General features: G+C 44.2%; 1 protein-coding gene and 1 long non-coding RNA gene across 3 annotated transcripts; one reads left to right on the plus strand and one right to left on the minus strand.

The window, feature by feature from the left end:
- Positions 1 to 805: 805 nt before the first annotated feature.
- LOC120322838 lies at positions 806 to 5,549 on the minus strand. Its single transcript, XR_005562771.1, has 3 exons — positions 5,478 to 5,549; positions 5,214 to 5,385; positions 806 to 1,168 (listed from the first exon to the last, which is right to left on the minus strand). It is a non-coding gene; the product is annotated as an uncharacterized LOC120322838 (long non-coding RNA).
- On the plus strand, positions 4,814 to 20,926 carry WFDC1 (WAP four-disulfide core domain 1). Of its 2 annotated transcripts, none has more exons than XM_039379167.1 (8): positions 4,814 to 4,817; positions 5,124 to 5,409; positions 11,836 to 12,031; positions 13,514 to 13,597; positions 15,262 to 15,402; positions 16,411 to 16,452; positions 17,303 to 17,377; positions 18,185 to 20,926. In XM_039379167.1, exons 2-7 carry the CDS (start codon positions 5,263 to 5,265, stop codon positions 17,359 to 17,361), a joined length of 669 nt encoding a protein of 222 aa, XP_039235101.1. In that variant the 5' UTR covers positions 4,814 to 4,817; positions 5,124 to 5,262; the 3' UTR covers positions 17,362 to 17,377; positions 18,185 to 20,926. The 2 variants fall into 2 exon arrangements, with proteins under 2 accessions (XP_039235101.1, XP_039235102.1); XM_039379168.1 differs by lacking the exon at positions 4,814 to 4,817 and adding an exon at positions 4,947 to 5,020.
- The last annotated feature ends 132 nt before the right edge of the window (positions 20,927 to 21,058 follow it).

The following is a 21,058-nucleotide window of genomic DNA, read 5'->3' on the forward strand; positions in this document are numbered from 1 at the left end:
GGGAAGCTGAATCAGGGCTGTGATTCTTTATTTGCTTATATTCACAACAAAAGCACTCTGGATTTACTTGGGTTTTTTTTTTTCCTGATTTCCTAAAAGTGAATGGAAGTCTGGCAGGTGAACCCCCAGGGTTGAGCCTTCACGAGGCAGCCAGAGGAGCAGGGAGGAGCATTAGGTTGTTTTTTAGTCACTGTGATCAGGAGAGTTGTTCTCCTGGTCCACAAGAAGCCCTGGGAAGTGCTCTGTCACCCTTTGCTGATCCCAGCACACACCTGTAGGTCTCCCCCAGGCCACACAAACCCCATTCCCAAGTGGTACATCAGGCAGGACCTCCCAGGCAGGAGGTGAGGGGAGGCAAAGCAGCCACAACCTTTCCTTCCCACTGGATCAGATAATAGCAACAATTCCTAACCTGCTTAACTCCCAGAAAACCATTGCCCTTTGCTGTTGGCAGCAGAACCTGTACAGAGCTGGCAAGGAAACAGTCCCTAAATAAAGAATTGCAGCAACCCCTGGCATGAAGGTGCTGTGATTATATCCAGCTAAAATGAGTCACCTCGTGCTGCTGGAGTGGAGTGCTCTGAAGAAATTCTCTCTTTGACACAATCTTTCCTTAAAAGCCAGATCTTTCCTCTGGGAAAGGGGAAGTCTTGACTTAGGCTGACCCACCTTGGTTTTGGCTAGAGAAAGACATTTTTCCTTGGCTGTACAAAACGCTCCGTGACTTTCACTCAGAACCTCCCTGAGAACATTTTTAAAAAAACATTATCTCAATCATTCTAATCAGACAGCACGGGTCCTGGTCCCAAAAAAAGATTTTATTGCTGTAGCCTGATAAAATGCCTGTCCCTTCATTCAGATACATCTTCTCACTGTAACAAATGATGCTGAGGGTTTCACAGCTCCCGAGGAGATGCTCAAGTCTCACCTGTGTTCTTGCACTGTCATCTGACAGCAATTTATGTTACTGCAGGATTTGCCTTATTGAAACCACTTGTGGAATGGGAGTTCACAGAGATTCATGCCCAGAGGATGACTCCTTGCTCAGTGATGATGTATGAAGCAATCTCACTCAAAATCCTTGAAGGCAGCGGGAATTTGGTGTGAGGAGCTGCACCACAAATCTCGAAGCAGAGAAATCTTGACTTGGTGATGTTCTGTGGGTTCCCTGGACAAGCACAAAGAAAAATACCATTTTATTATGAATGAACACAACCAAGCACACTGTAAACTTTCACTGACAGGAAATTTGCTGACTGCTTGGTTCACACAGGTTTTGCACCTGGCCAGATGTGTTGCTTAGGTGTGGCTTTGCACTTGGCAGTTAATTTTTTTCTCTTCCTTGTAATAGTTGCTTTTAAATCATCATACATCATTGCATACTCAGCATCTGAAGTAACACATCTCAAAAACCTGCTTACCCGTAAATTTTAAATTTCTAATTATTGCCAGTGGCTGTGCTTGTAAAAATTTGTGGCTGATGCCTATAATTTCTTCATAAGCTGCTAAGAATGCTTTATACAAATAGTTGGAGCCATAAACCTGCTGAGAATTGCTTTGTTAGACAAGAAATTCTTCAGAAAGTCTAAGTTGCTTCTCTTCTTTTTTGTCGGAATGGGCCATTCAAAAGTGAACTTGGTAAGACATGAACTGCCCTTTGATGGGAGAAAGGCACCTCCATAACTGAGGGAACTGAATTCTCTCTTGTTTCAGGTGTTCACTGGGCACAAAATGGGAGGACAATGTGGATATGAATGGGCTAAAGCTGTCCTGTGACAACACAGCCCTGCCAGAGACTGTCAAGAGGAATATCCAGAAAAAGGTGAGAAATATATTCTTTCCAATAGCGCTAAGAAAGTTTTTCTTAATCCTATAAAAATATGTAAAACCCCTTGCCTAGTTCCCAAGGCAGACTGGAGGTAGAAGGATGTGAGGAATGGAAATGGGTGGCATGAAGAATTCCCTACTGAATAGGAGTGCAGAACATGGAAGCACAGAGCCCTGGCCCAGGCTGGGCTGGTACAACCCTTCCAGTTTGGTTGTGCAGATGGAAGAAGGTCTAATTTCAGCAGATCACTCACTCTGGGCCTAAGTTTCCCCAGCTGTTGGTAGGGATAATCCAGCCCAGGCATTGCATGCAGTGCTTTGGTAAGATGAAATAGTTGTGTGCAGGAGGAGTTATAGTGTTATAAGTGTCATAACATCAACTTTCATTTTTATGTGAAGACCATGACCAGCTGTTGAGTTTTAGTCCTGCAGAATTCTCACTGCTTTGGTGTACAACCCATGAACTGTAAGGCACAGGCCCTGGTTTTTCCCAGATAAATGTCAAAGCTCTATATCTGCCAAGAGAAAAGCCAGTAAATGGTGTCTGAAGTAGCTATTAATCTTTAGAATTAGTTGCTCCAAGTCCAGATTTCAAGTATATGAAACATCAAAAAATGAAATTAAATTAGGGAGATTTATCGTGAACAGCTGTTTCACGCAGGTTTGGGTTCCAGCAAGAGCCCAGACAAGTGAAATATCAGCACAAAGACATAAATTAAGTAGGAATACTCTAAGGAAAAATCTTGTTTATTCTGTGCAAGCGGCCATGTCATTTGTCACCTTCTAGCACAGGAGTCAGGACATGGGTGGGAGCTCCTGGTTGTGCCTGAGAGGTACTTTATCAAAGTACCAAATATTAATATTGCAATATTAATATTAATACAAAAGTATCAAATATTAATATTGCAAAAAACAGGGGAGATTGGTTTTTAAAGGTAATTGAAAGCATCCTGTTGTGTCAGACAAAGTTCTCTGAGCAACAAAAACCAAAGTCACAGGTTGAAGTCTTACGGCAGTGATATGTTCTTCTCTGGATGTACTGAAGCTCTGTGGGTGTGCCTTTCACTAATTCCAGCACAGCTGCTGATTTCAAATAGGTTTTGGATGAGATTTAGGTGGAGATGACAGTGCCCTGCAGGTGCTGAGCTCTGTCTCCATCCCACGGTCACACTTCAACCACTAAGGAGTCACTTTGCCATAGGCTGACCCATGAGAAAACCTAAGAGAAGACAGCCTGAGGGAAATGACCTATTTAAAGGAAAATTTGGATAAATACTCTTTTAAATGTGACTACAGCTCTGGCAGAGAGGAGAACTGGCAGGGTGGTACTGGCAGGGACCTGGAACTGTACTTTCTGCTGAGGCAATCTCAGCACCCTGGTGGAGGGTCACGAAGCCTCTGTGGCACAAAAGGCTCTCCAGCCCAAATGCACACTCCCTGTCCCCTTCCATGCCTGAAATAACTGTTCCATGGGGTCACCTCAAATCCTGTCAGTTCCCCAAAACCCTGCTCAGAGCTTAGGGAATAACTGACATGTCATTGCAGGAGCAACCCAAGGATCAGGCAGCGATGAAGATTGCACAGACACTGCGATATACAGTCATTGGATCTCCTCTCAGACACTTGCCATCAGGACTCCTTAGGGCATCCACAGGCCATGCAGAGCTAAGGCACCTGTTCTGCTGTCCCACTGGGGCCTCCTTGTACTGCTGCAGCTGTGAGGGAGATGACCCTCCCTCAGTTTAACTCTTCATTCTCTTTCCCCACCCCTCTACTTTCCCCACTCAACAGTAAACCCTGCTTGGCTTTACTTCCTAACCAAATTCCCTGGCATGAGTTGAACAGGTTTTGTTGCTAATAAGCTTTTTATAGTGCAGAGATACAGACAGAACTCTCCCAAAGCACAGGTGCTGCTGGAAACCTTGTAAACACCTGAACTTTAAATAAACCAAACATATTCTCTTAAATATAGAGCTTTTCAAACCACCCTTCACTCTCTTTCCAAGTTCTCAACACCATATTCTGGCAAATTGGGAGATGCAATCCTTTGGATACCACCTACATGCAGGAATTGGATCAAAGTGGGATCAAAGTGACTTGCCACTGCTTTCAGGTATATGGAAAAATTGGAAGAATTTTTTTGTGTTTGTCCACAGGGTGTAACAGTCCTCTGCAGAATCATTTTAGAGTAACTATAGAATAAATCCAATGGATCCAGCAAGCCTCCACTCTGCTCAGCAGGACTGCATAGAGTAAACTGAAGGCAAGCAGGGCCTGGCGCCTGTATCTCCACTGGCTTTGTGGTTCCATTTCTTCCTTCATTCAGACAGAGGCTGGACAAGCTACTGGAGGAGAAATTCAGAGGGAACTATAAAATAAACAGCTCCTACATTTGGCTCACCAAGCCCTCAACAACACTCCTGAAGGTTTACATATAAAGGTATATACATTCATACTACATATATACACACAGGAGTAACAGTTGCCTTGTTCTCATACTTTCTCTTCAGCACCTGCCTCTGCCTCCGTCCCAGGCAGGATGCTGGGATGCTTCCAGCCTGACTTCATGAGTCCATTCTTGTCCTTCAGACACGTGGGTGCCTCTGTGTCCATGGAGTTATCTGAAACCCCACGTCCACTCCTTCCGTCTCTCCCATTGTCAGTCACAGGCTGACTCATGTCCCCTTCCTTGCTTTCTATTTGGTCATGTCATTTCTAAACCACCTTCCTTCCCTATCCCCCACCCATGCACAGGGATTTGTTTTTTCATAGTGGCCACATCTTCCCCTTCTTCAAAACCCTTCGCAGAGAGCTAACGTCAAGTTGGTCTAATTAAAGCCCCTTAAAGCACGTTTATCGTGTCTTTAAGTCATTTCCTTCCAGCCATCTCCAGATGAAGTTATCACTTTGTCAAAACATGATGCAAACCCACGGCTCGGGGCACGGTGGGAAGCACACAAAAGGAGAGCCCAGTCCCTCGGCAAGTTTGGGTGAGCTGTTTGCTAAAAGCTGCCGAGCCCACCCCTCCAAGACCTTTATTTCCCCCTGCGGCAGCTGTCATCTGATCCCACGCTTTGGCTTTGAATGGGGCTCTCTGAGGATGCCAGATGTCGGGAACAAAGGTCTAAAAATAATCTTTCCAAGTAATCTTCCCATCTATCATTCAAGGAGAGCATGTGCTTTGTGTGAACATGTGAGCCGAGAACCTGATCTAACTTAAAGAAGTTCAACAGCAGCTCCTGACTTCTGCCTGTGGGCTCCTTTTTTTTTAATTTTTTTTTTTTTTTCCTTCCCAGAAGCTGCGCAGGGAAAAGCGGCTCTCGGCAGCGCTCAGCCCTCGCTCTCCTCCCTCCCCGGCTCCCTCCCTCCTTGCCAAGACTCCGAACCGCCTGGATCCCGAGAGCCGGGCTCCTTGCTGGATCTCTCCTTGGGAAGATGCGTTCCGGGGTGCTGCCAGAGATGCATTTCTGTAAGAAGATCTTCGCTGCAGCCCTGTGTGTCTTAGTTTTGCTGCCGGATTCGGGCGGTGCAAGGACCCTCTGGAAGCGCGCTCTGCATCTGAAAATGACGGAGAAATACGATGTGAGTAAGGCTGGGGGGATTTTAGGGGGAGCTGAGTGTGCTCCCCGTGAAAGGGGAGTTTTCCTTACATGTGTGTATCGTTTTAGAATAAGGAGTGTTTGGATCCGCAGGCTGGCTCTTCGTAAAAGGGAATCATTAAGTTTACCAGGCTGGAGGGAACTTTTGCCACCTAGCTGCTGCGGTGGGAAGCTTGGGAAGCACACTGGGAGAAGGGAGAGGGCATTGCTGTGGCATCGTCACCGCTTTTCCAAAAAAACTTCCCAGGGCAGCAAGGGAAGCGTGGCTGGGGAGAAAAGGGATGCAAAACCTGCGTATCTGGGGATAGATTTCGTGGAAATAAAAGATAATGTGATTTATTGCTTAGAGCGGGGAGGAGCGTTCCCTGCCCAGGTGCTCCACTGCCTTTTGGGGTAATTTTGGGTAAATGTCTCCAGCTCCCAGCGATACTGTGAGTACAGGGATGGTGGCATTGCCCACGGTTTTGTAAATATTGGAGCACAGAGACTTCCATGCCCATCACCTTAAAGGGTGTAGGGAGATGATCTGAGAAATCCACTCCCGTGGCTGTGCCTTGCCTGGCACGTTCAGAGGGAGCAGAGCTCCCCTCTGCTGCTCGCAGCCTGGCAGACACTCAGTGGCACCATCTGTCCCTGCCCACTTTTGGCAGACTTTGTAGGATTCTGAGCTTCCAAATCTGCAGTGGTACTTGGAGCAGCAGTGCTGGATTTGGAATTGAAGCAGCACCCAGTTACTGTAAGAAGAGGCAATGGTGGTGCTAGGTTTTGTTCTGGTGTGTCTGGGCCAAAAGACTGCTTAGAAATGGCCATGGGGAAAACTGAAATTAAAAAAAATAAATAAATAAATAAAAATGAAAAAAAATTGTTTGACAGCTTGATTTTCAAGACCTGCTGTATATAAAGGGGAAAAAAGAATCTGAAATTTTGACTTAATCCAATAAATTCCCCTTTTAAGCCAGAACTGACCCAAGGCTTCTGCCCCTTGTATCACTTCAGTGGAAGCCCCAGCCAGTCAGGTCTGATTGCATCTTCCAGAATTGCATGTGCATAAACAGCATCTTGGCGTCACATGTGGATTTCTCCATCAATTTTCCCCAGCTTTTAATTTAAGAAGAATGTTTTCATGCCCATGACTTCTAGAATGATGTTTCGGGATGGCTACATTTGGTTTGTGCAATTGCTGACTCAGAAGTGTGACACCCCTGATGAATGAACTGAAATACTGTCTTGATTCCTTGAAAGATTGCAGAAAACATGGTGTTAATATTTGAAAGGCACCTCAGTATTTGGCAAGAAATTATCTTCATTGTATCCATTCTTGGAGACAGAGTATCATCTGGTTTGCACTTCAATTGAAATATGGTGCTGTGGAGAGCTGTGTTTCCTGCAAAACTACTTACTGAAAAGTGTATTTATTCCTATGTTCTTCTGCCATATTTTGATGTGAATCTCAAATTCAATAGGAACTAAGGAGTAAATGACCCAGAGAGATAGTACAGGAGTAGGACAGGAATTTACATGTTGATCTTCAGATAAGGAGCCCTGTAGAGGCAAAGCCTGCTCCCCTCAGGATATATCCTCCTCTTTCAACCTGCAGTTCTTCAAAGGACTGTTTTTCCTGGCAGACATGAATCCAGGTGCTACTGATCTGGCAAGCTCAGCTAGAATTGCTTATATTGACAGGAACATTTGTCTAGGGGAAACAGAAAATACTTTTTTTTCCCCCTTCTGCTCAAACCCTTGTAAGGAGGGAGGTGTCTGGTCTCCATCCTAATCTTACCCACCAAGAGCATGTTTTGGCAGCCCCTCTGCTTTCTCAGAGAGATGCTTTCTGTCCTACCAAATGCTCTGTGTTCCCTGCAGTTGGAGAATCAGAGGCTGGAGGTGGAAGAGCTGATTTGTGAGTCACTTGGATAGAGGGATAACAGATGGAGGTGCTTTCAGCAACACGGAGCCATATGGGAGATGGGTCACAGACACCCCTGTGGGACCCCTGGAAGGACACAGGCCTGAGGGGAGGGGGCAGGGAGAGGCAGGGAGAGTTTTGTTGTCTGAGTCCAAAATATCTGAGTCTACAGCAGGAGGAATGTATCCATAAAAATCCTGGATGCAGAATGAGGAGCAGGTGTGGTGAGGAGGAGCCAGGAGAATTTCATCAGGTGCCTGGCAAGGGTGTTGGTTGGCAAGGCGGGGTCAAGTGGGAATGGAAGGAAGAAAGAGGGACATCAGTGAGAAGAAAAACCTGGCAGTCACAGTGGGATGAAGGAAGAGAAGGAGGGCTGGGCTTCCAGCTTTTACGATCTGGGCTTCCAGGTTTTAGCTAATCCGTGTATTTTACAGCCAGAGGGACACTTATCAAGTTTAGTGATTTGCAGCTGCTGTTCTGCAGCCCCCACACAGTCCATAGGCTGTTCCCAAAGGACAGAGGGAGGCAGCTACTTCAGAGTGGGCTTCAATTCATTATCAAGGCACCCACATGTCCATTGGGAAAAACTGGACCGGTCTGGATTTTATTCCGTTGTCAACTGCATCAAGTGTTTGAGAAAAATTTCCAGCCTTCTTTTAAAGTTTTCCAGAAATGAAGAATTCTTCACAGCTGCTGGTAATGCCCTTCCAACAATTTATTTACCCTCCAGCTAGCTGTCATAAATCAACACTGAGGTCAGCACACCTCCTGGGAGATTTCTGTCCCACGTATCCTCAGAGCAACCTATGAGCAGAGCAGCCTCAGCCTCCCCTTTGGGACCTGCAGGCACACAAGTCTTGCACAAAATTCCCTGCTTTCCAGTCCTTTAGTCACTATTGTGCATCTTCTTTAACTTTGCAACAATTTTCCAGTACTGCAAACACCAGCACCAAAATGACTAATCCAGAGTCAGTAGCAGGAGAATATTATTCCTGCTGTTTCGGTCTTATCCTTCAGATTATTTAACCTGCCTTCAGTTTGATATTTGCAACTTTGATCACCTATGGTCTGTGATTTTCCAGGTCTTTAATAGAAATACTGGAGGATTCTAAATTCCTCCTGGCTGTGTATTTTTTTCCAGAGGAAATGTGGTTTATGGCCAGTGTTTGGGAATACCTGCCAGGGACAGACCTGGTGATGGGAGGTTAAAATAAAGCCCACATGTTGTCTCGGGGGTGTCCATGCAGAATATGAATTAACAGAGAACTGTGCTTTGACACAAGCTCAGGGACATGTTTCAGGCACAAATAATAGAACAGATTTGGGATTTTTTGGAGGCAAATTTTGATTCCATCAAGATTTTTCCTCATCTTTGCTGACCTTCAGGTCTCCTCAGCTGAACTCTGAACGTTTCCTCTTACTTCATTTCTGGATATTATCATTAAAATGATTTAATAAGTCTCCCTGGGAAACTGCAATTTGCCTCCTGCATTGAAAAATATTTGTAAAGGAATAAATTTTTATTGTTGTCACAATCTACAAAAAAAAAATAAATCTGACTCTGCTCAGAGCCAAACTGTGAATCCTGGAGAGCTTTTAAAAAACCTTGTGACCCAAACCTGGAGACATCCTTAACCAGGTTATTTTGGGAGTGAGGGAATCCTGTTTTCCTTTGAGATGGCTTATGCATGCATAAACCAGGGGCATTGGTTTTATTAGATTAAAAGTGCAAAATATTTTTTGCCCACGAGGTTTTTAAAGAAATGGGTTCTGAGCAATAGGTGACCAGAGAAAATGGGTAGGGAGGTCAGGAGGTCCAAAGTTATTTGGTTGGAGCTGTTATATTGTTCCCAAACGGAAATTTCATTCATGGAACCAGCTGTTCATTGCAATTTTGGCTTCTTGGTTTCTGAATCATCTGTGAATCAACTGCAGTAATTGTTTGAGGGTTTTTTTCATGTGACCATTATTTGCCAGTATTATTTTGGTCAAATTTCCATCTGCAGCTGACCTGTCAAATAGAATAGTAAACTGTGACCTTCCAGGATGAACAGTTCCTCCAACACAGAGACCTGTTCAACATTTGGAACTGCATAGATTTACTGTTAAATGTTCCCTTATATCCCAAAATTACACTTGGTCCGAGCATTTTCTCTGTTCAAAATCCAACAACACCAAAAAAAACCCCAAAAGTGTATTTTCAATATCTTCCATTCAAAGACATGTTATTTCAAAGCTGGAGTGTTTGCAGCTTTTGAGGAATGGAATCATGTGAGAACTTGCACCTTCAGCATGGAAAACACCATCAAAATTAGGTAATCTTTTTTTTTTTTTTAAATCTATTTTATGGTTCAAACAGCCTATCAGTTCCAGGGAAGAGCTTTTGAGCAGTTTCTTGGTGACTGAATGGAAACAGTTGGACTTGATAATCTTACGAGTCTTTTCCAACCTTAATGATTCTATGAAACAACTAAGAAAAAAGCTAAGAAAATTGTTTATTGATATTGGGAACGGGGCAGGAGGCTGTCATTCACGGAAATATTAGGAATTCCCTGTCTCTCACACACAGACACACACACATTCTCTACATTAGACTATCCCAAGGGAGTGAAGATCTTGTTTTCACCGTTATGAATCATTAATTGCTGCTGGGCTCACAGCAGAGCCCCTGTGGACCAGATCAATCCCCAGGCCTGCTGGGGCCTCTCCTAGGATGGTTTTTTGGAGAATACATATGGGAACATGCTATTTTGCAAAGGCCCACGTGCTCCAAAGGAGCCGTTGGGAGGTTTCAGCACTGAGGATGGAGCAGCAAGTAAATACAGAGGGGTGTTAGTCTGACCTCAGATTTCTCCATAGCCTGATGGTGAAATTTCCTACAGAAACCTCAGGGACAGTTGCACCACTTTGTTTCTTGGAATAACAACCCCAGTTGCTCATCACTGATTTCTTACCATAACAGTGATTAGGCCAAGTATATATATATATATATAAAACTCTTAAACTCACAGCCTGCTCATGAGGTTATGGCAGTGCTCACTTTGTGCTTCTGGCTTGATACTGATCTCTTTCAAAGGTGCAAATCCAGAATCCACGTTTTGACTTTATTAGTGCTTGTTAATGGTCGTTAACAAATCTCATTGCCCTGAGGGGCTGAGCCACAGGTGAGAAAGGATTGGGCTGGAGTGATTCACCTCTCCATCAGACAGACTTAGCTCCTTGCTGAAATGCCACCAGTGTTAATAATATTTGAATGGTGCTTCTTATAAATGTTTCTGGTAAAACCCTGTGTCTGTTAATCCACTTTAAATCTCCCTTGTCCCTTTGGTGTGCAATGCTCAGCTCCTTTCTGCTGCAGTCCTACACAGCCTCATTTTCTTTGAGATTAAGCCTCACCCCCACAGATCTCACACAGAGCATCTCATGTTTTAGAAATGGTTTCTAATTTAACAACCCAGAGTCCCACAGTAGATAAGCTTGAAAGGCTACCCTATCAATTCTGGTCCAGAAGAAGGTGATGAAGGTACAAGGAGCCCATTGAGGAGATAGATGTTACCAGGGATATTTGTTCCATGTCCCATTTGTAAACACAACCCCAAAACAATTCAGTGCCATCACTTCCACTGCTTTGCTATCAAAGTGTTTTGTGTCCTCATCATGAGGATGCCTGGAGTCTTTCTTTCTGCTTCCCAGACAGGTCTAAAAGGCTTTTAAGGATTTATTTTTAACCTCCTAATTTTCATTGCAATTATCTCAATTACAAAATGAGGTCCACACAATAATTTAGTGGTTTGGTGTTTCCAAAGCAGAGTGCTGCAGACAGCTGGAGGAGCCAAGTGGTTAATTCCCCTCTCTAGCAAATACTTGAAAAACCACTTTGAAAATCTTTCCTGTGCTTCAGCTGATGCCTTAAAATCTACATTATATAAGATTTTAGTATAGCTTGTTAGTACTTTTAGTTTGCTAAGTACCTTTGTGCAGAATTTCTGGAAGTGCTGTTTGGCATTCTTTGTTAAGAATTTCAACAAACAAGGGATTTTAAGGGGGTGAAGAGTTTTCGACCTGCAAAATATACTGAGAAACAGACATAACACCTGATATAACCAGTCTAGAGCTACTTAGAAGCCTTGAAACCATTCCAGAAGGCGTGATACTGTGCCAAAGACCAAGAAACAAGATGAGGAAGACGAAGATAAGGGGTCCTTGGGACCACCGATTCAAATTCAGGAGGCGTGTCTGAGGGTGGGATGATGGCATGGACAGTTTTGGAAGTAGGTGTAACAGATGAGGTAGTGTCCAAATATTGTTATTAGATGACAGTATAAAGTTGTAGCAACTATTGGAAAACATTCCTGCTGCAAGAAACGAGCGCTTTTTGCTTTCTGATACCCAGAAGGAGCCTTAGAGAGCTATTTTCCGGCTATTTTCAGGCCTCACAGCTGACGGGGATGTTCGGTGTCCACCCTTATGCCAAACCTGATTTCCTTTTCTTCTCTTTGCAAGGATTATGAGTACCCTCTTCATTCTCACAGTTCCCACTACCAGAAGAACGACCGCTGTCCCCCCCCGCCGCAGACCCTCCCCGAGCGCGCCTGCGAGGTGCCGAGCTGCCGCTCCGACTCCGAGTGCGAGCGGCACAAACGCTGCTGCTACAACGGCTGCATCTACGCCTGCCTGGAGTCTGTGCAGCCCCCACCAGGTAGAGTGGTGCCTGAGGCCTTAAAAATTCATGTTGTGTAAGGTTTTGGTACAGCTCCTTGGCAATTTCAGCGTGCCGAGCAACTGCGGCGCAAGATTTCTGGAAACGCTGTTTAACGTTCCTCGTCAGGGATTTCAGTAGGCAGAAGGTTTTAGGAAGGTGGAGAGCTGCTTGTCTGTAGAAGTGTGTAAGAAAGAGCCATGACAGAGTCACATCACTCGATATAAGTAATCAAAACTACCCAGAGGCCTCGAAGCCGTTCCCAGGAGGACAGAGATGACAAGGAAGACAAAAATGAAGGGATGGTCGCTTTAGGACCACCGACTCAAATTCGGGAGGCATGTCAGAGGTGGGGTGAAGGTGATAGTGTAGGAGGGGTGGTTTGGGAAGTGGGTGTAACGGATTATGTAATGTCTAGATATTACAGTATAAAAACTGTAGAGCCTCTGTGATTCAGGGATGTACTTTGGAAATGATTCTCACACTCCCCACGTGCTGTAAATAAAGGAGTGCTTTTTACTTTCTGATACTCAAAGGAGTTTTAGAGAGTTATTTTTTAGCTTTTTAGGCATCAGGCCCCTGAACAAACTGAGAGAGAAACATGCAGAACTGGTGGTGGTCACCCCTACGTGCGTGGGGTGTTGGGTGGGAGGCCTGGTTTGGGTGTGAGCTGAGGATGAAGCTTCAGTTCCACACTTCTGATTTCTGAGGTGATTGCTGAGTCAAAAAATCACCTAAGGCCAGCTGGTGTTGCAAATTTCCATCAGCTTGGATTGTAGAAGTCACTCATGGCTAGTTCTTTTCCTGGCATGACATATTCCATTCCCCATTCCTGGAAGTGTTCAAGGCCAGGCTGGGTGGTGCTTGGAGCAACCTGATCTAGTGGGATGTGTCCCTGCCTATGGCAGGGGTTTGGAATGAGATGATCTTTAAGGTCCTTTCCAACCCAAACAATTCTATAATTGTGTGTTTTCTATATTCTTGGAATGGGCTGCCCAGGGAGATGGTGGAGTCACCACCCCTGGAAGTACTTAAAAAGAGTCTGGACGTGGCACTTACTGCCATGGTCTGGTTGAAAAGGTGATGTTGGGTCAAAGATTGGACTTGATGATCTCAGAGGTCTTTTCCAACCTAGTTGATGCTGTGATTCTATTCAGGAAAATAAGGAATCCCAATCTGAACTAGTGCTCACGGCAGTGAGGCAGCCATCTCATCATTCCCCTTGCCATGGGAAGGGAGGATGGGAAGCAACAGCTGTTTTAGCCTTCGTGATACCAGGCTCTTGTGGCCCTGGACAACAGACTTGTCTCTCCTGCCACTGGGACAACAAGAGCATGAATATAAGTCAAAATCAAATCCATCCTACAGGAGCCTGGCAGCTTCATCACAGGCTCTTGGAGGAAATCCATGACTTTTCCATAACCCTGTGCCCCATGCCTGCTCCATCTCGACTCTGTGGTTTCTTGTTTCTGTCTTCCACAGTCTTAGACTGGTTGGTGCAGCCCAAACCCCGCTGGCTGGGAGGAAATGGGTGGCTTTTGGATGGCCCAGAGGAAGTCTTACAAGGTACAGTACATTTCACTGTCTTCTCTGTGACATCAGGAATTATACAAAGGCACTGGACAAGATATTCTTCATGTACGGGGCTTTCCAGGGATGCAGATCTGCTGGAGCTGCTGGAATTTGTCTGGTGTTTCCATAGGAATAACACTGTGTGGTGCTGGGGGCTGGTTTCTGGTGCAGTAAATAAATTCTTTTTATGGATATGGATTATCCATCAGAGCACTAGGAATGCTCCAGGGAAGTGGACTTGTAACCATTCCTCAAATAATTAGAAATATATCTTTCTTTTAGAAAAAGGCTTTGTCATCATTTTCTGCCAGCTTCCTGATAGACTGTGGGTGCACTCGGATTAGGAGATCCTTTAATCCAGAGTGGCCTCATCACACAGATGCCTTGGGCTGGGGCTGGGGCTCCTGGATCTGGAGGCTGCTTTGGACAGGAGCTCTGGCAAACTGCTGCAGAGTTGTGTCAAGCTGACATGGAGCTGGAGCAGCCAAGCTTGGGGGCTGCTGATGAGATTGGGCTTCTCAAGTTAATTCCATAGGGAAAGGTCTTTTAATTAATGTTTTCTCAATGCCTCAAGTTGAAACAGAGTGCAGTGATGGGAAGAGAGATTTTCTTCTATGAGTCATTCCCATATGTATGAATACCTGAAATTCCTGATTTTTTCATGAAAAAGGTATTCCAGCTTTTGATCAACTTTAGTCAGACACAGGTAGTGCCAATAAATTACCCTCTTTGGTCTTACACAGATGGTATCAGACTCACCAAGCCTTGACTCTCATCTATTATGGAAACTCCTCATTCTTGAAGAGAAAATTCTACCTCCAGCTCATTGGAGCTGCACTGCTAGAAATAAGATAAAATAGGTTCCTCCTCATCCATCCTTGTCATGCTTATATTATTTGTTCTTATCTTAACACCTTCATCTCAGCTTCAGGGGGTAATTAGGGAAATAAGAGCCATCAGTCACAGCATGAGAATTACAGCAGAGGCCCTTGAAATTAAAACCCTGCAAATGAAAGGGTGGAGTGTCCCTGCATAGTCTGTACATTTAATGGCCACAAACACTGCCTGGGCCCTGCTTTACTTTCCCATTCTGCTCTGCACTTGCTGGATATCCAGGGTCAGGGAGATTAAAGCCTGGGTTTGGGACAGGGGGTGGCACTGCCTTACCCCATGAGTCACACCTGAGGTTTAGATTCCCCAGGTAATGGGTGTGGAGCACAGAGCAGCACACTGGCAGCTTCCTGGTCACGTTTTCCTAATCCCTCACCCAGCCCAAAGCCTGGCTGGAACAGACTCATCCCTGCTGGGAGGGAATAGCTGCATTGAGTGGGAGCAGGGTGGGCAGCGGTGGGTGGTCTCCAGCACCCTCCAGCCTCACACAGACCCTGCCCAACAGGCTGTGGGAGGCTGTTGTTGCAGGTAATGGGGCTGACCTGCACTCCCTGTGTCAGGATACACATCAGCTTTGGTGCAAGGTGTGAACTGGATCACCTGCCCTGACAGGATTCCTTGGAGGTGTCAGCCCCATGGTACTCCAGCATGGAAGGAGTCTGAGGTCCTGCCTGGCAGGAGGTGCAGGAGGAGGGGCTGTGTTGGCACATTTTGGTTCCCCCTGGGTGTTAAAGCCCTGGTTTGTGACCTGCAGGCTTCTCTTGCAGCCGAGGCCTGCAGCACCACCGAGGATGGGGATGAGCCCCTGCACTGCCCCACGGGCTACGAGTGCCACATCATCAACCCGGGCAACACGGCCGAGGGCATCCCAAACAGGGGCCAGTGCATCAAACTCCGTGGAAACCCAGGTCAGTGGGCTGGAAATCTCCCTTCCTCTCTTCAGTGCACACTGATGTTTGCATGAGAGAACAAGAAAGGAAGGGAGCAGGACACCAGGACACCAGTGTCCTCTGGCATTGTGTGAGCAGAGCAAGTAGTGATCTGCAGGTGCCATTACTGCACAGCACAAAAAATAGAAATATTTATGTATTACTGCACACTTAAGTCAGAAATATGAGTTTCAAATTCCAGTTTTGACTTCTGACTTTGCTTTCTGTGTCCAAAATATTATTCCCTTTATTCTGCTGACACGTTTGTGCAATAGAGGATCTTACGTAGGCCAAGGGATTTTCCAGGAAAGCTCAAAACATGTCTGGGGATGTGTAACTTCAGTGAAGAGTAGAACATATGTCTGCAATGGCCTACAAGTCACCTCAGTGTACACACTTGAGGCACCAGTTTTGCCTTTTTTTCTCTACAAAAACAGGGGAAGCATCAAATCAGATCTTTGAGCTGATTCCATAACAGAACAAGAGTTTTGATCATTTCTTTTATGACTTCTGCTTTATTAACATCCATAGTAACCAATACAATATAGAACTACAGGTGTCCTAGACATGAAGGATTTCTAAGAGCTTAAATAATTATACAAATGGCAAACAGAACAACCTAGCTGGAACTTGAATTATGTAAAATGCTAATACATGGCCTGAAATGTTACCCAAATTTTATTTCTTTTGGGAAAGCCTGTGATTCCTTGACTTGTAGCTACCAAAAATATTATAACATGCAAGTGGGTAGCAATTCCCAATCCTGTGGCAAGTGAGTTGGGTCCACATAGCTCAACAATCTAAACAGCTCTATAAGAATTTATAGCAGCCCACAGTACTCCAGCTACAGAGACCTTTTACCGTCCTCATTGCGAGGTTATTATTTCCATATCTACAACTTCTCTCTGCTGTACATAAAAGGCCAGAGTTTAACACAAAGAATGAAGGCTGACTGTGTATATTTTCATTATGTACCTTCTTTTTCAGATGGACACAACCTGAGGCATAAGTATTACAAGGAATATTTTGGTAAGCTGCTGGCATTAAATGTTTGCTATTATAAAGCTTAATAGGTCTTGCAATGCTTACGAGGAATCTGCTATTTATGAAATGAAAGTTTGCATGTAGCAAAAAGAGATTCTTTAGCCTCAACTCTCTATGCCTTGGGCAGAAGATCTTATTTTAAGATCTGCAGGGACCAAGGTGTGGATTGTGGAGAATCAGAATCTCCGGCTGTGACGGAATGTGTTAAATGGTGCAGCCTCTTGCCAGGGCTTCCCACCCAGGGGGTGGGAAACACACAATCCAATAACGTTTTGTTATTTTTAAGTATATTTTTGGAGCTATGCTCATGGCCCAGGACTCTGTGCAGCTGAACACAGAACTCTTGTCAAAAACTTTAGCCACTGTCCTGCATCGTGGTATGTGACAAGAGGTGAGTGAGCCCAGTGAATCAGTCCCTTGGTGTGACCTGCAGCCATAAGGGGTGCCAGGGCCCTCTCACAAATTGATAGATCTGTGTCCCAAAGAAAGCAAAAGCATCTTCCAGGTGATCTCTTTCCTCATGGCTTCAAAGCTCCTTCTTTCTGCTCACTCTTGGATCTAGAGAGGGACAGTCACATCAGACTGGAAGTGACATTCAGGTGTAACTAGAGAACACCTTTGGTGTGATAAGATTTACAAACAGCCACATTTGACCAGTTTGGCTGATAAAACTAGGAAAGGATTTCCCTTCCTCTGTTCCAGTGTGGGCAGTCACAGCTCTCCAACAGAACTGCTAAATAATGAGACCAGTAGAACTGTACTGCTGAGAGGATCTTGAGGAAACATTTAACACAGACTAACTTAAAATCTTATTTTACTGGTATTTCCTTTACAGGGAGCAATTCCAACAATGTGGTTGGCTATGTGAAAAACCAGCAGAAGCATTTGGGCTAATCCAAGGTGTGCCTGGGTAAGTGTCCTGTGAACAAAGGGGGAGCTGGGTGGAAATAGTTGGTGCTTGGTATGAAATTATTTAACGCAATGGTTGTTTGAGGGTGAAATCACCTCTCATCAAAATGCTGGTGCAAGTTCAGCACCTTAAAACTCTGCACAGGTGCACATCTCAGCTCCATGAAACATTCTCATTTCAAAAGATGCACCCCATTTCTTTGAAGAACCTTTGCCTTGTGGGTGTTTAGAGGATGGAGTGGGACGAGGATGAAAAATAAATGCTACAAAATGTGGTCCCTACGTCTTTAAACTTTCTGTTTAAGGACTTCTTCTAATGTAGGTGTAACTGCTCCTACAGGACAAATCAAAAACCTATTTATTCTGGACTGACTCCAGTAAGGGTCAGTTTTGCAAATACTTCAGCACAGAGGTGATTTTGAGGGGTAGTTTCATGTGTGTGAACAGTTGGGTCGACCAGTGTGACCCACTCACTTGAGTAAAGGTACATTTATCTGGCCAGAGCCAAGCCAACAGCAAAAGCTCCAACCATCTGATCAGGCTTGAATTAGGAAAGAATGAAAATACTTATTATACCAAAGGTTGTGCCCCAAGATGGTTTTCTAAACACTTTCAGCTTCACTTTAAAACTAACTTGAGCTTAAGTGGGAGTTATGAAAACAAAGCAGCCCAGTGTGTCCCTCTGTACCCACGTCAGGCTGGCTGTTAAGATTACTCAGCTACTTAAGGACAAGTTCTGTGCAAACATCCCAGGATGGATAAATATTTTAATTCCTCTTTTTTTTTTCTTTGTTTGATTTTCACCCAGCTGGACCCCTCTGTCAAGGAATGCTTTACCCAGCGATTTTCTGTTTCGGAAGAACTCTGGTCCCAAATCTCCACGAGCACATCTGCCCATCACTGATAAAAGGCTTCAAGGAACAGGATGAATCTAAATTTTAACCTATCAGGAGGGGGAGAAATGTGATCCCCTGAAGGAAACCACACTGTTTTTATCAGCTGCCCTTCTCCAAATGGAATGCAAATGCCTCCAAGGGATCCCTGTAAGCCACAGTGCCGTTGTCAGGCTGCTGGCACAGAGCTGTGCCCTTTATGTGCTTGTTGTGTCACCAATTCAGATTTCATGACCATGAACAAAACTCAATTTTAAAACAATGAAGTGACATCAGATTTTTACCTAATTATCATATCTAAGTTGCATTAAAATAGGTAAGACTAGGGAGGCTCTCTGGATCAAATCCAGTGCCTGCCTCTCTTCAACAACTGCTTTAAATAAGCCTTTTTATAAGCTTAAAATTGAGAGAAACCTGCAAGTTTCTTCTTTTCCTATTTATATCTATGTTTTACCAGGTTTGACATCCACTCTGCAAGCCTAAACTTGAAGTCTTAAGAATTTGAGGAAGCCTGAGCCAGGAGCAAAACAGTTTTATAATTTCTTTTAAGTTACCTTCCTTTAGCTTCTCAGTCTGGTAAGCTGCAGATCAAGAGCTAATAACAGAACAGATTTTTTTCTACAATATCTAAGCAGCCACATGTGTGTGCCAGGCTTTGTAAGTTGCTGTTTTTAGCCAGCACAGATAATAGTCACAAAATATGTGGGTTTGTACCTGCAAAACCTCAGCAAAAGGGCTGAAGTCTGGATTATTTGTTGAATGGACTAGAAAAGCAAATTCAGGATAAATTTGTGTGATGAAAAGGATTGTCTGGCAGATGGGCCACTGCTCCTTAGAAGTCCTGTACCTTTATGTTGACTTCCATAAATCCTTAAGATCAAGTTATTTGTATTTGGGCCTTACAGCTTCATTTAGCTGTTTAGCACTGCAAAATGGAAACCACATTTTTCTATTAATATTTTCCTGTTCTGTGGCAGTTCTAAAGGGACATTTGCATTTATTGTGACAAATCTGCCAGAGTTGCTGGGCAGAAGAAAACCACGTTTACTCCCTGTTTTATTACATGTCTCCATCTGCGTGCATGAAATTAGCATTTTAATTTGCAGAGTAGTAGCAGTGTGTACAAATACCCAAATCACAAATGCAAGTGCCTGCTTCCACTCACAAAACACAGGAGGTTTGTTTTTTTTTTTACTCACAAAGTAGTTTAAGCCAAAGCCAAGATTCCTATAAAACACTTTGCATGTAACATTTGCAGCTGGAGAGATGGAAGATGCCAAGCTGCTCTTCTGTTTCCTATCATGAACAGGCACAGCCCTCAGTGCTTTACAGAGCACAGGAACAGCTGAAGGGCTTCACATTTTCCTAAATATCTTCCTTTGTTGATCTCCATTCACTTCTTTGAGCCTTTTTTAAGGTGTTAGATGTTAAATGTAACACAATATTCAGACAGAGGTATTTCTAGAATTTTATCAAATACAACTTCTTAATTCCTGCTCACCACTTCATGTATATCTTAATTCCTGCTCAAAGAGAGCAGTCATAGAACTATAGAATGATGGAATGGTTTGGGCTGGGAGGGAGCTTAAAGCTCATTTAGTTCCATCCCCCTGTCATGGACAGGGATACCACCCACTAGATCAGGTTGCTCAGGGTCCCATCAACACTTGATAGTTCCAATCTCAATTTAGGCCAGAAACTTGCTATTTATCTTACTGCAGCCTTGCTCCTCAGTGTTGCTCAGTGAAATGGATTGATTTTGTTCAGCATTTTTTCAGGAAAAAATCAAATTCTGATTAAATGGGTAAAGCCCTTCAGTCATCACTGCTAAGCCCCAAAGACGAAATATCAAATTGTTCTATTTTAAACTAAAAAATTCAGTGTCTAAAACCTTGTGAGGATCTAGTTGAAAAAACCTGTGTTGAGCATTAACAAATTTCAAAGATTAAAATTTCAAATCTCAACCTAATCTTTCAAAGTAGCCAAAAATATGCTTAATTTGAGTGGACACAGTCACTTCAGTGTCTGCTTTTTTGTAGCTGCAGAAGCACATTCCTGACCACCAGGGTGGGATGGTGTAGGTGTTTTCTGCTTGCAAAAGGGATTTTTAAAAAAGGAAAATTGACAAATCAGTAATTTGTTGGTGAATTTCTGTTTACTGGGTGTTATCAAAGCCATCACCCTTTCTCGTGGTGCTACAATTCTTGTTGGGTTTTTTTAATTTTGATTCAAGTTATTAATTGTCAAACTCAGCAACAAAAGCCACAGAAGAGACTTGTCCAAGTGCCATGTTTTCAACACTGACATCCATCACACACTGAAATGAAAACACAGACCAAGTGGGTTGTCCTCAGCTTGTCTTCTCTCCAAAGACAAATGTTTTAACAGCAGTTAAACCAGTCCCGTGCAGCACAGTAGGAAATCACTGTTGTAGGTTGTTTTTAACGTTTCCATGTACACTTTACAGCATGTTTGGTGCTATAATAAACTTGCCAGGTGTCACTGTGTGCTAGCAATGCCCATGGCCCCCCTGATCCTTGGGGATCTGGGCAGCCCCAGGCAGCTCCTCCCTGGTCTGTGCCCCCCGCGCTCGGACGTGTCCCGGCTCTGCCGCTTTGGTGCTCAATAAAAAGTGACCAGTCTATTTTTCAACCCTGCCTGGTTTCACTTGGGTCTTCTTGGCATACACTGAGCTTCAAACAATGAAAAAAGGGACAAATATTTTATATTTTAGTTGTTGGGGGAGGCTCAGATAGCAGAGGCGCAAGGAGACAGAAGTCATTCTGTCC

The sequence above is a fragment of the Pipra filicauda genome, unplaced genomic scaffold, assembly GCF_003945595.2.
Source record: "Pipra filicauda isolate LSUMZ 115617 unplaced genomic scaffold, ASM394559v2 scaffold159_size1710840_pilon, whole genome shotgun sequence".
In the NCBI taxonomy this organism is placed as follows: domain Eukaryota; kingdom Metazoa; phylum Chordata; class Aves; order Passeriformes; family Pipridae; genus Pipra; species Pipra filicauda.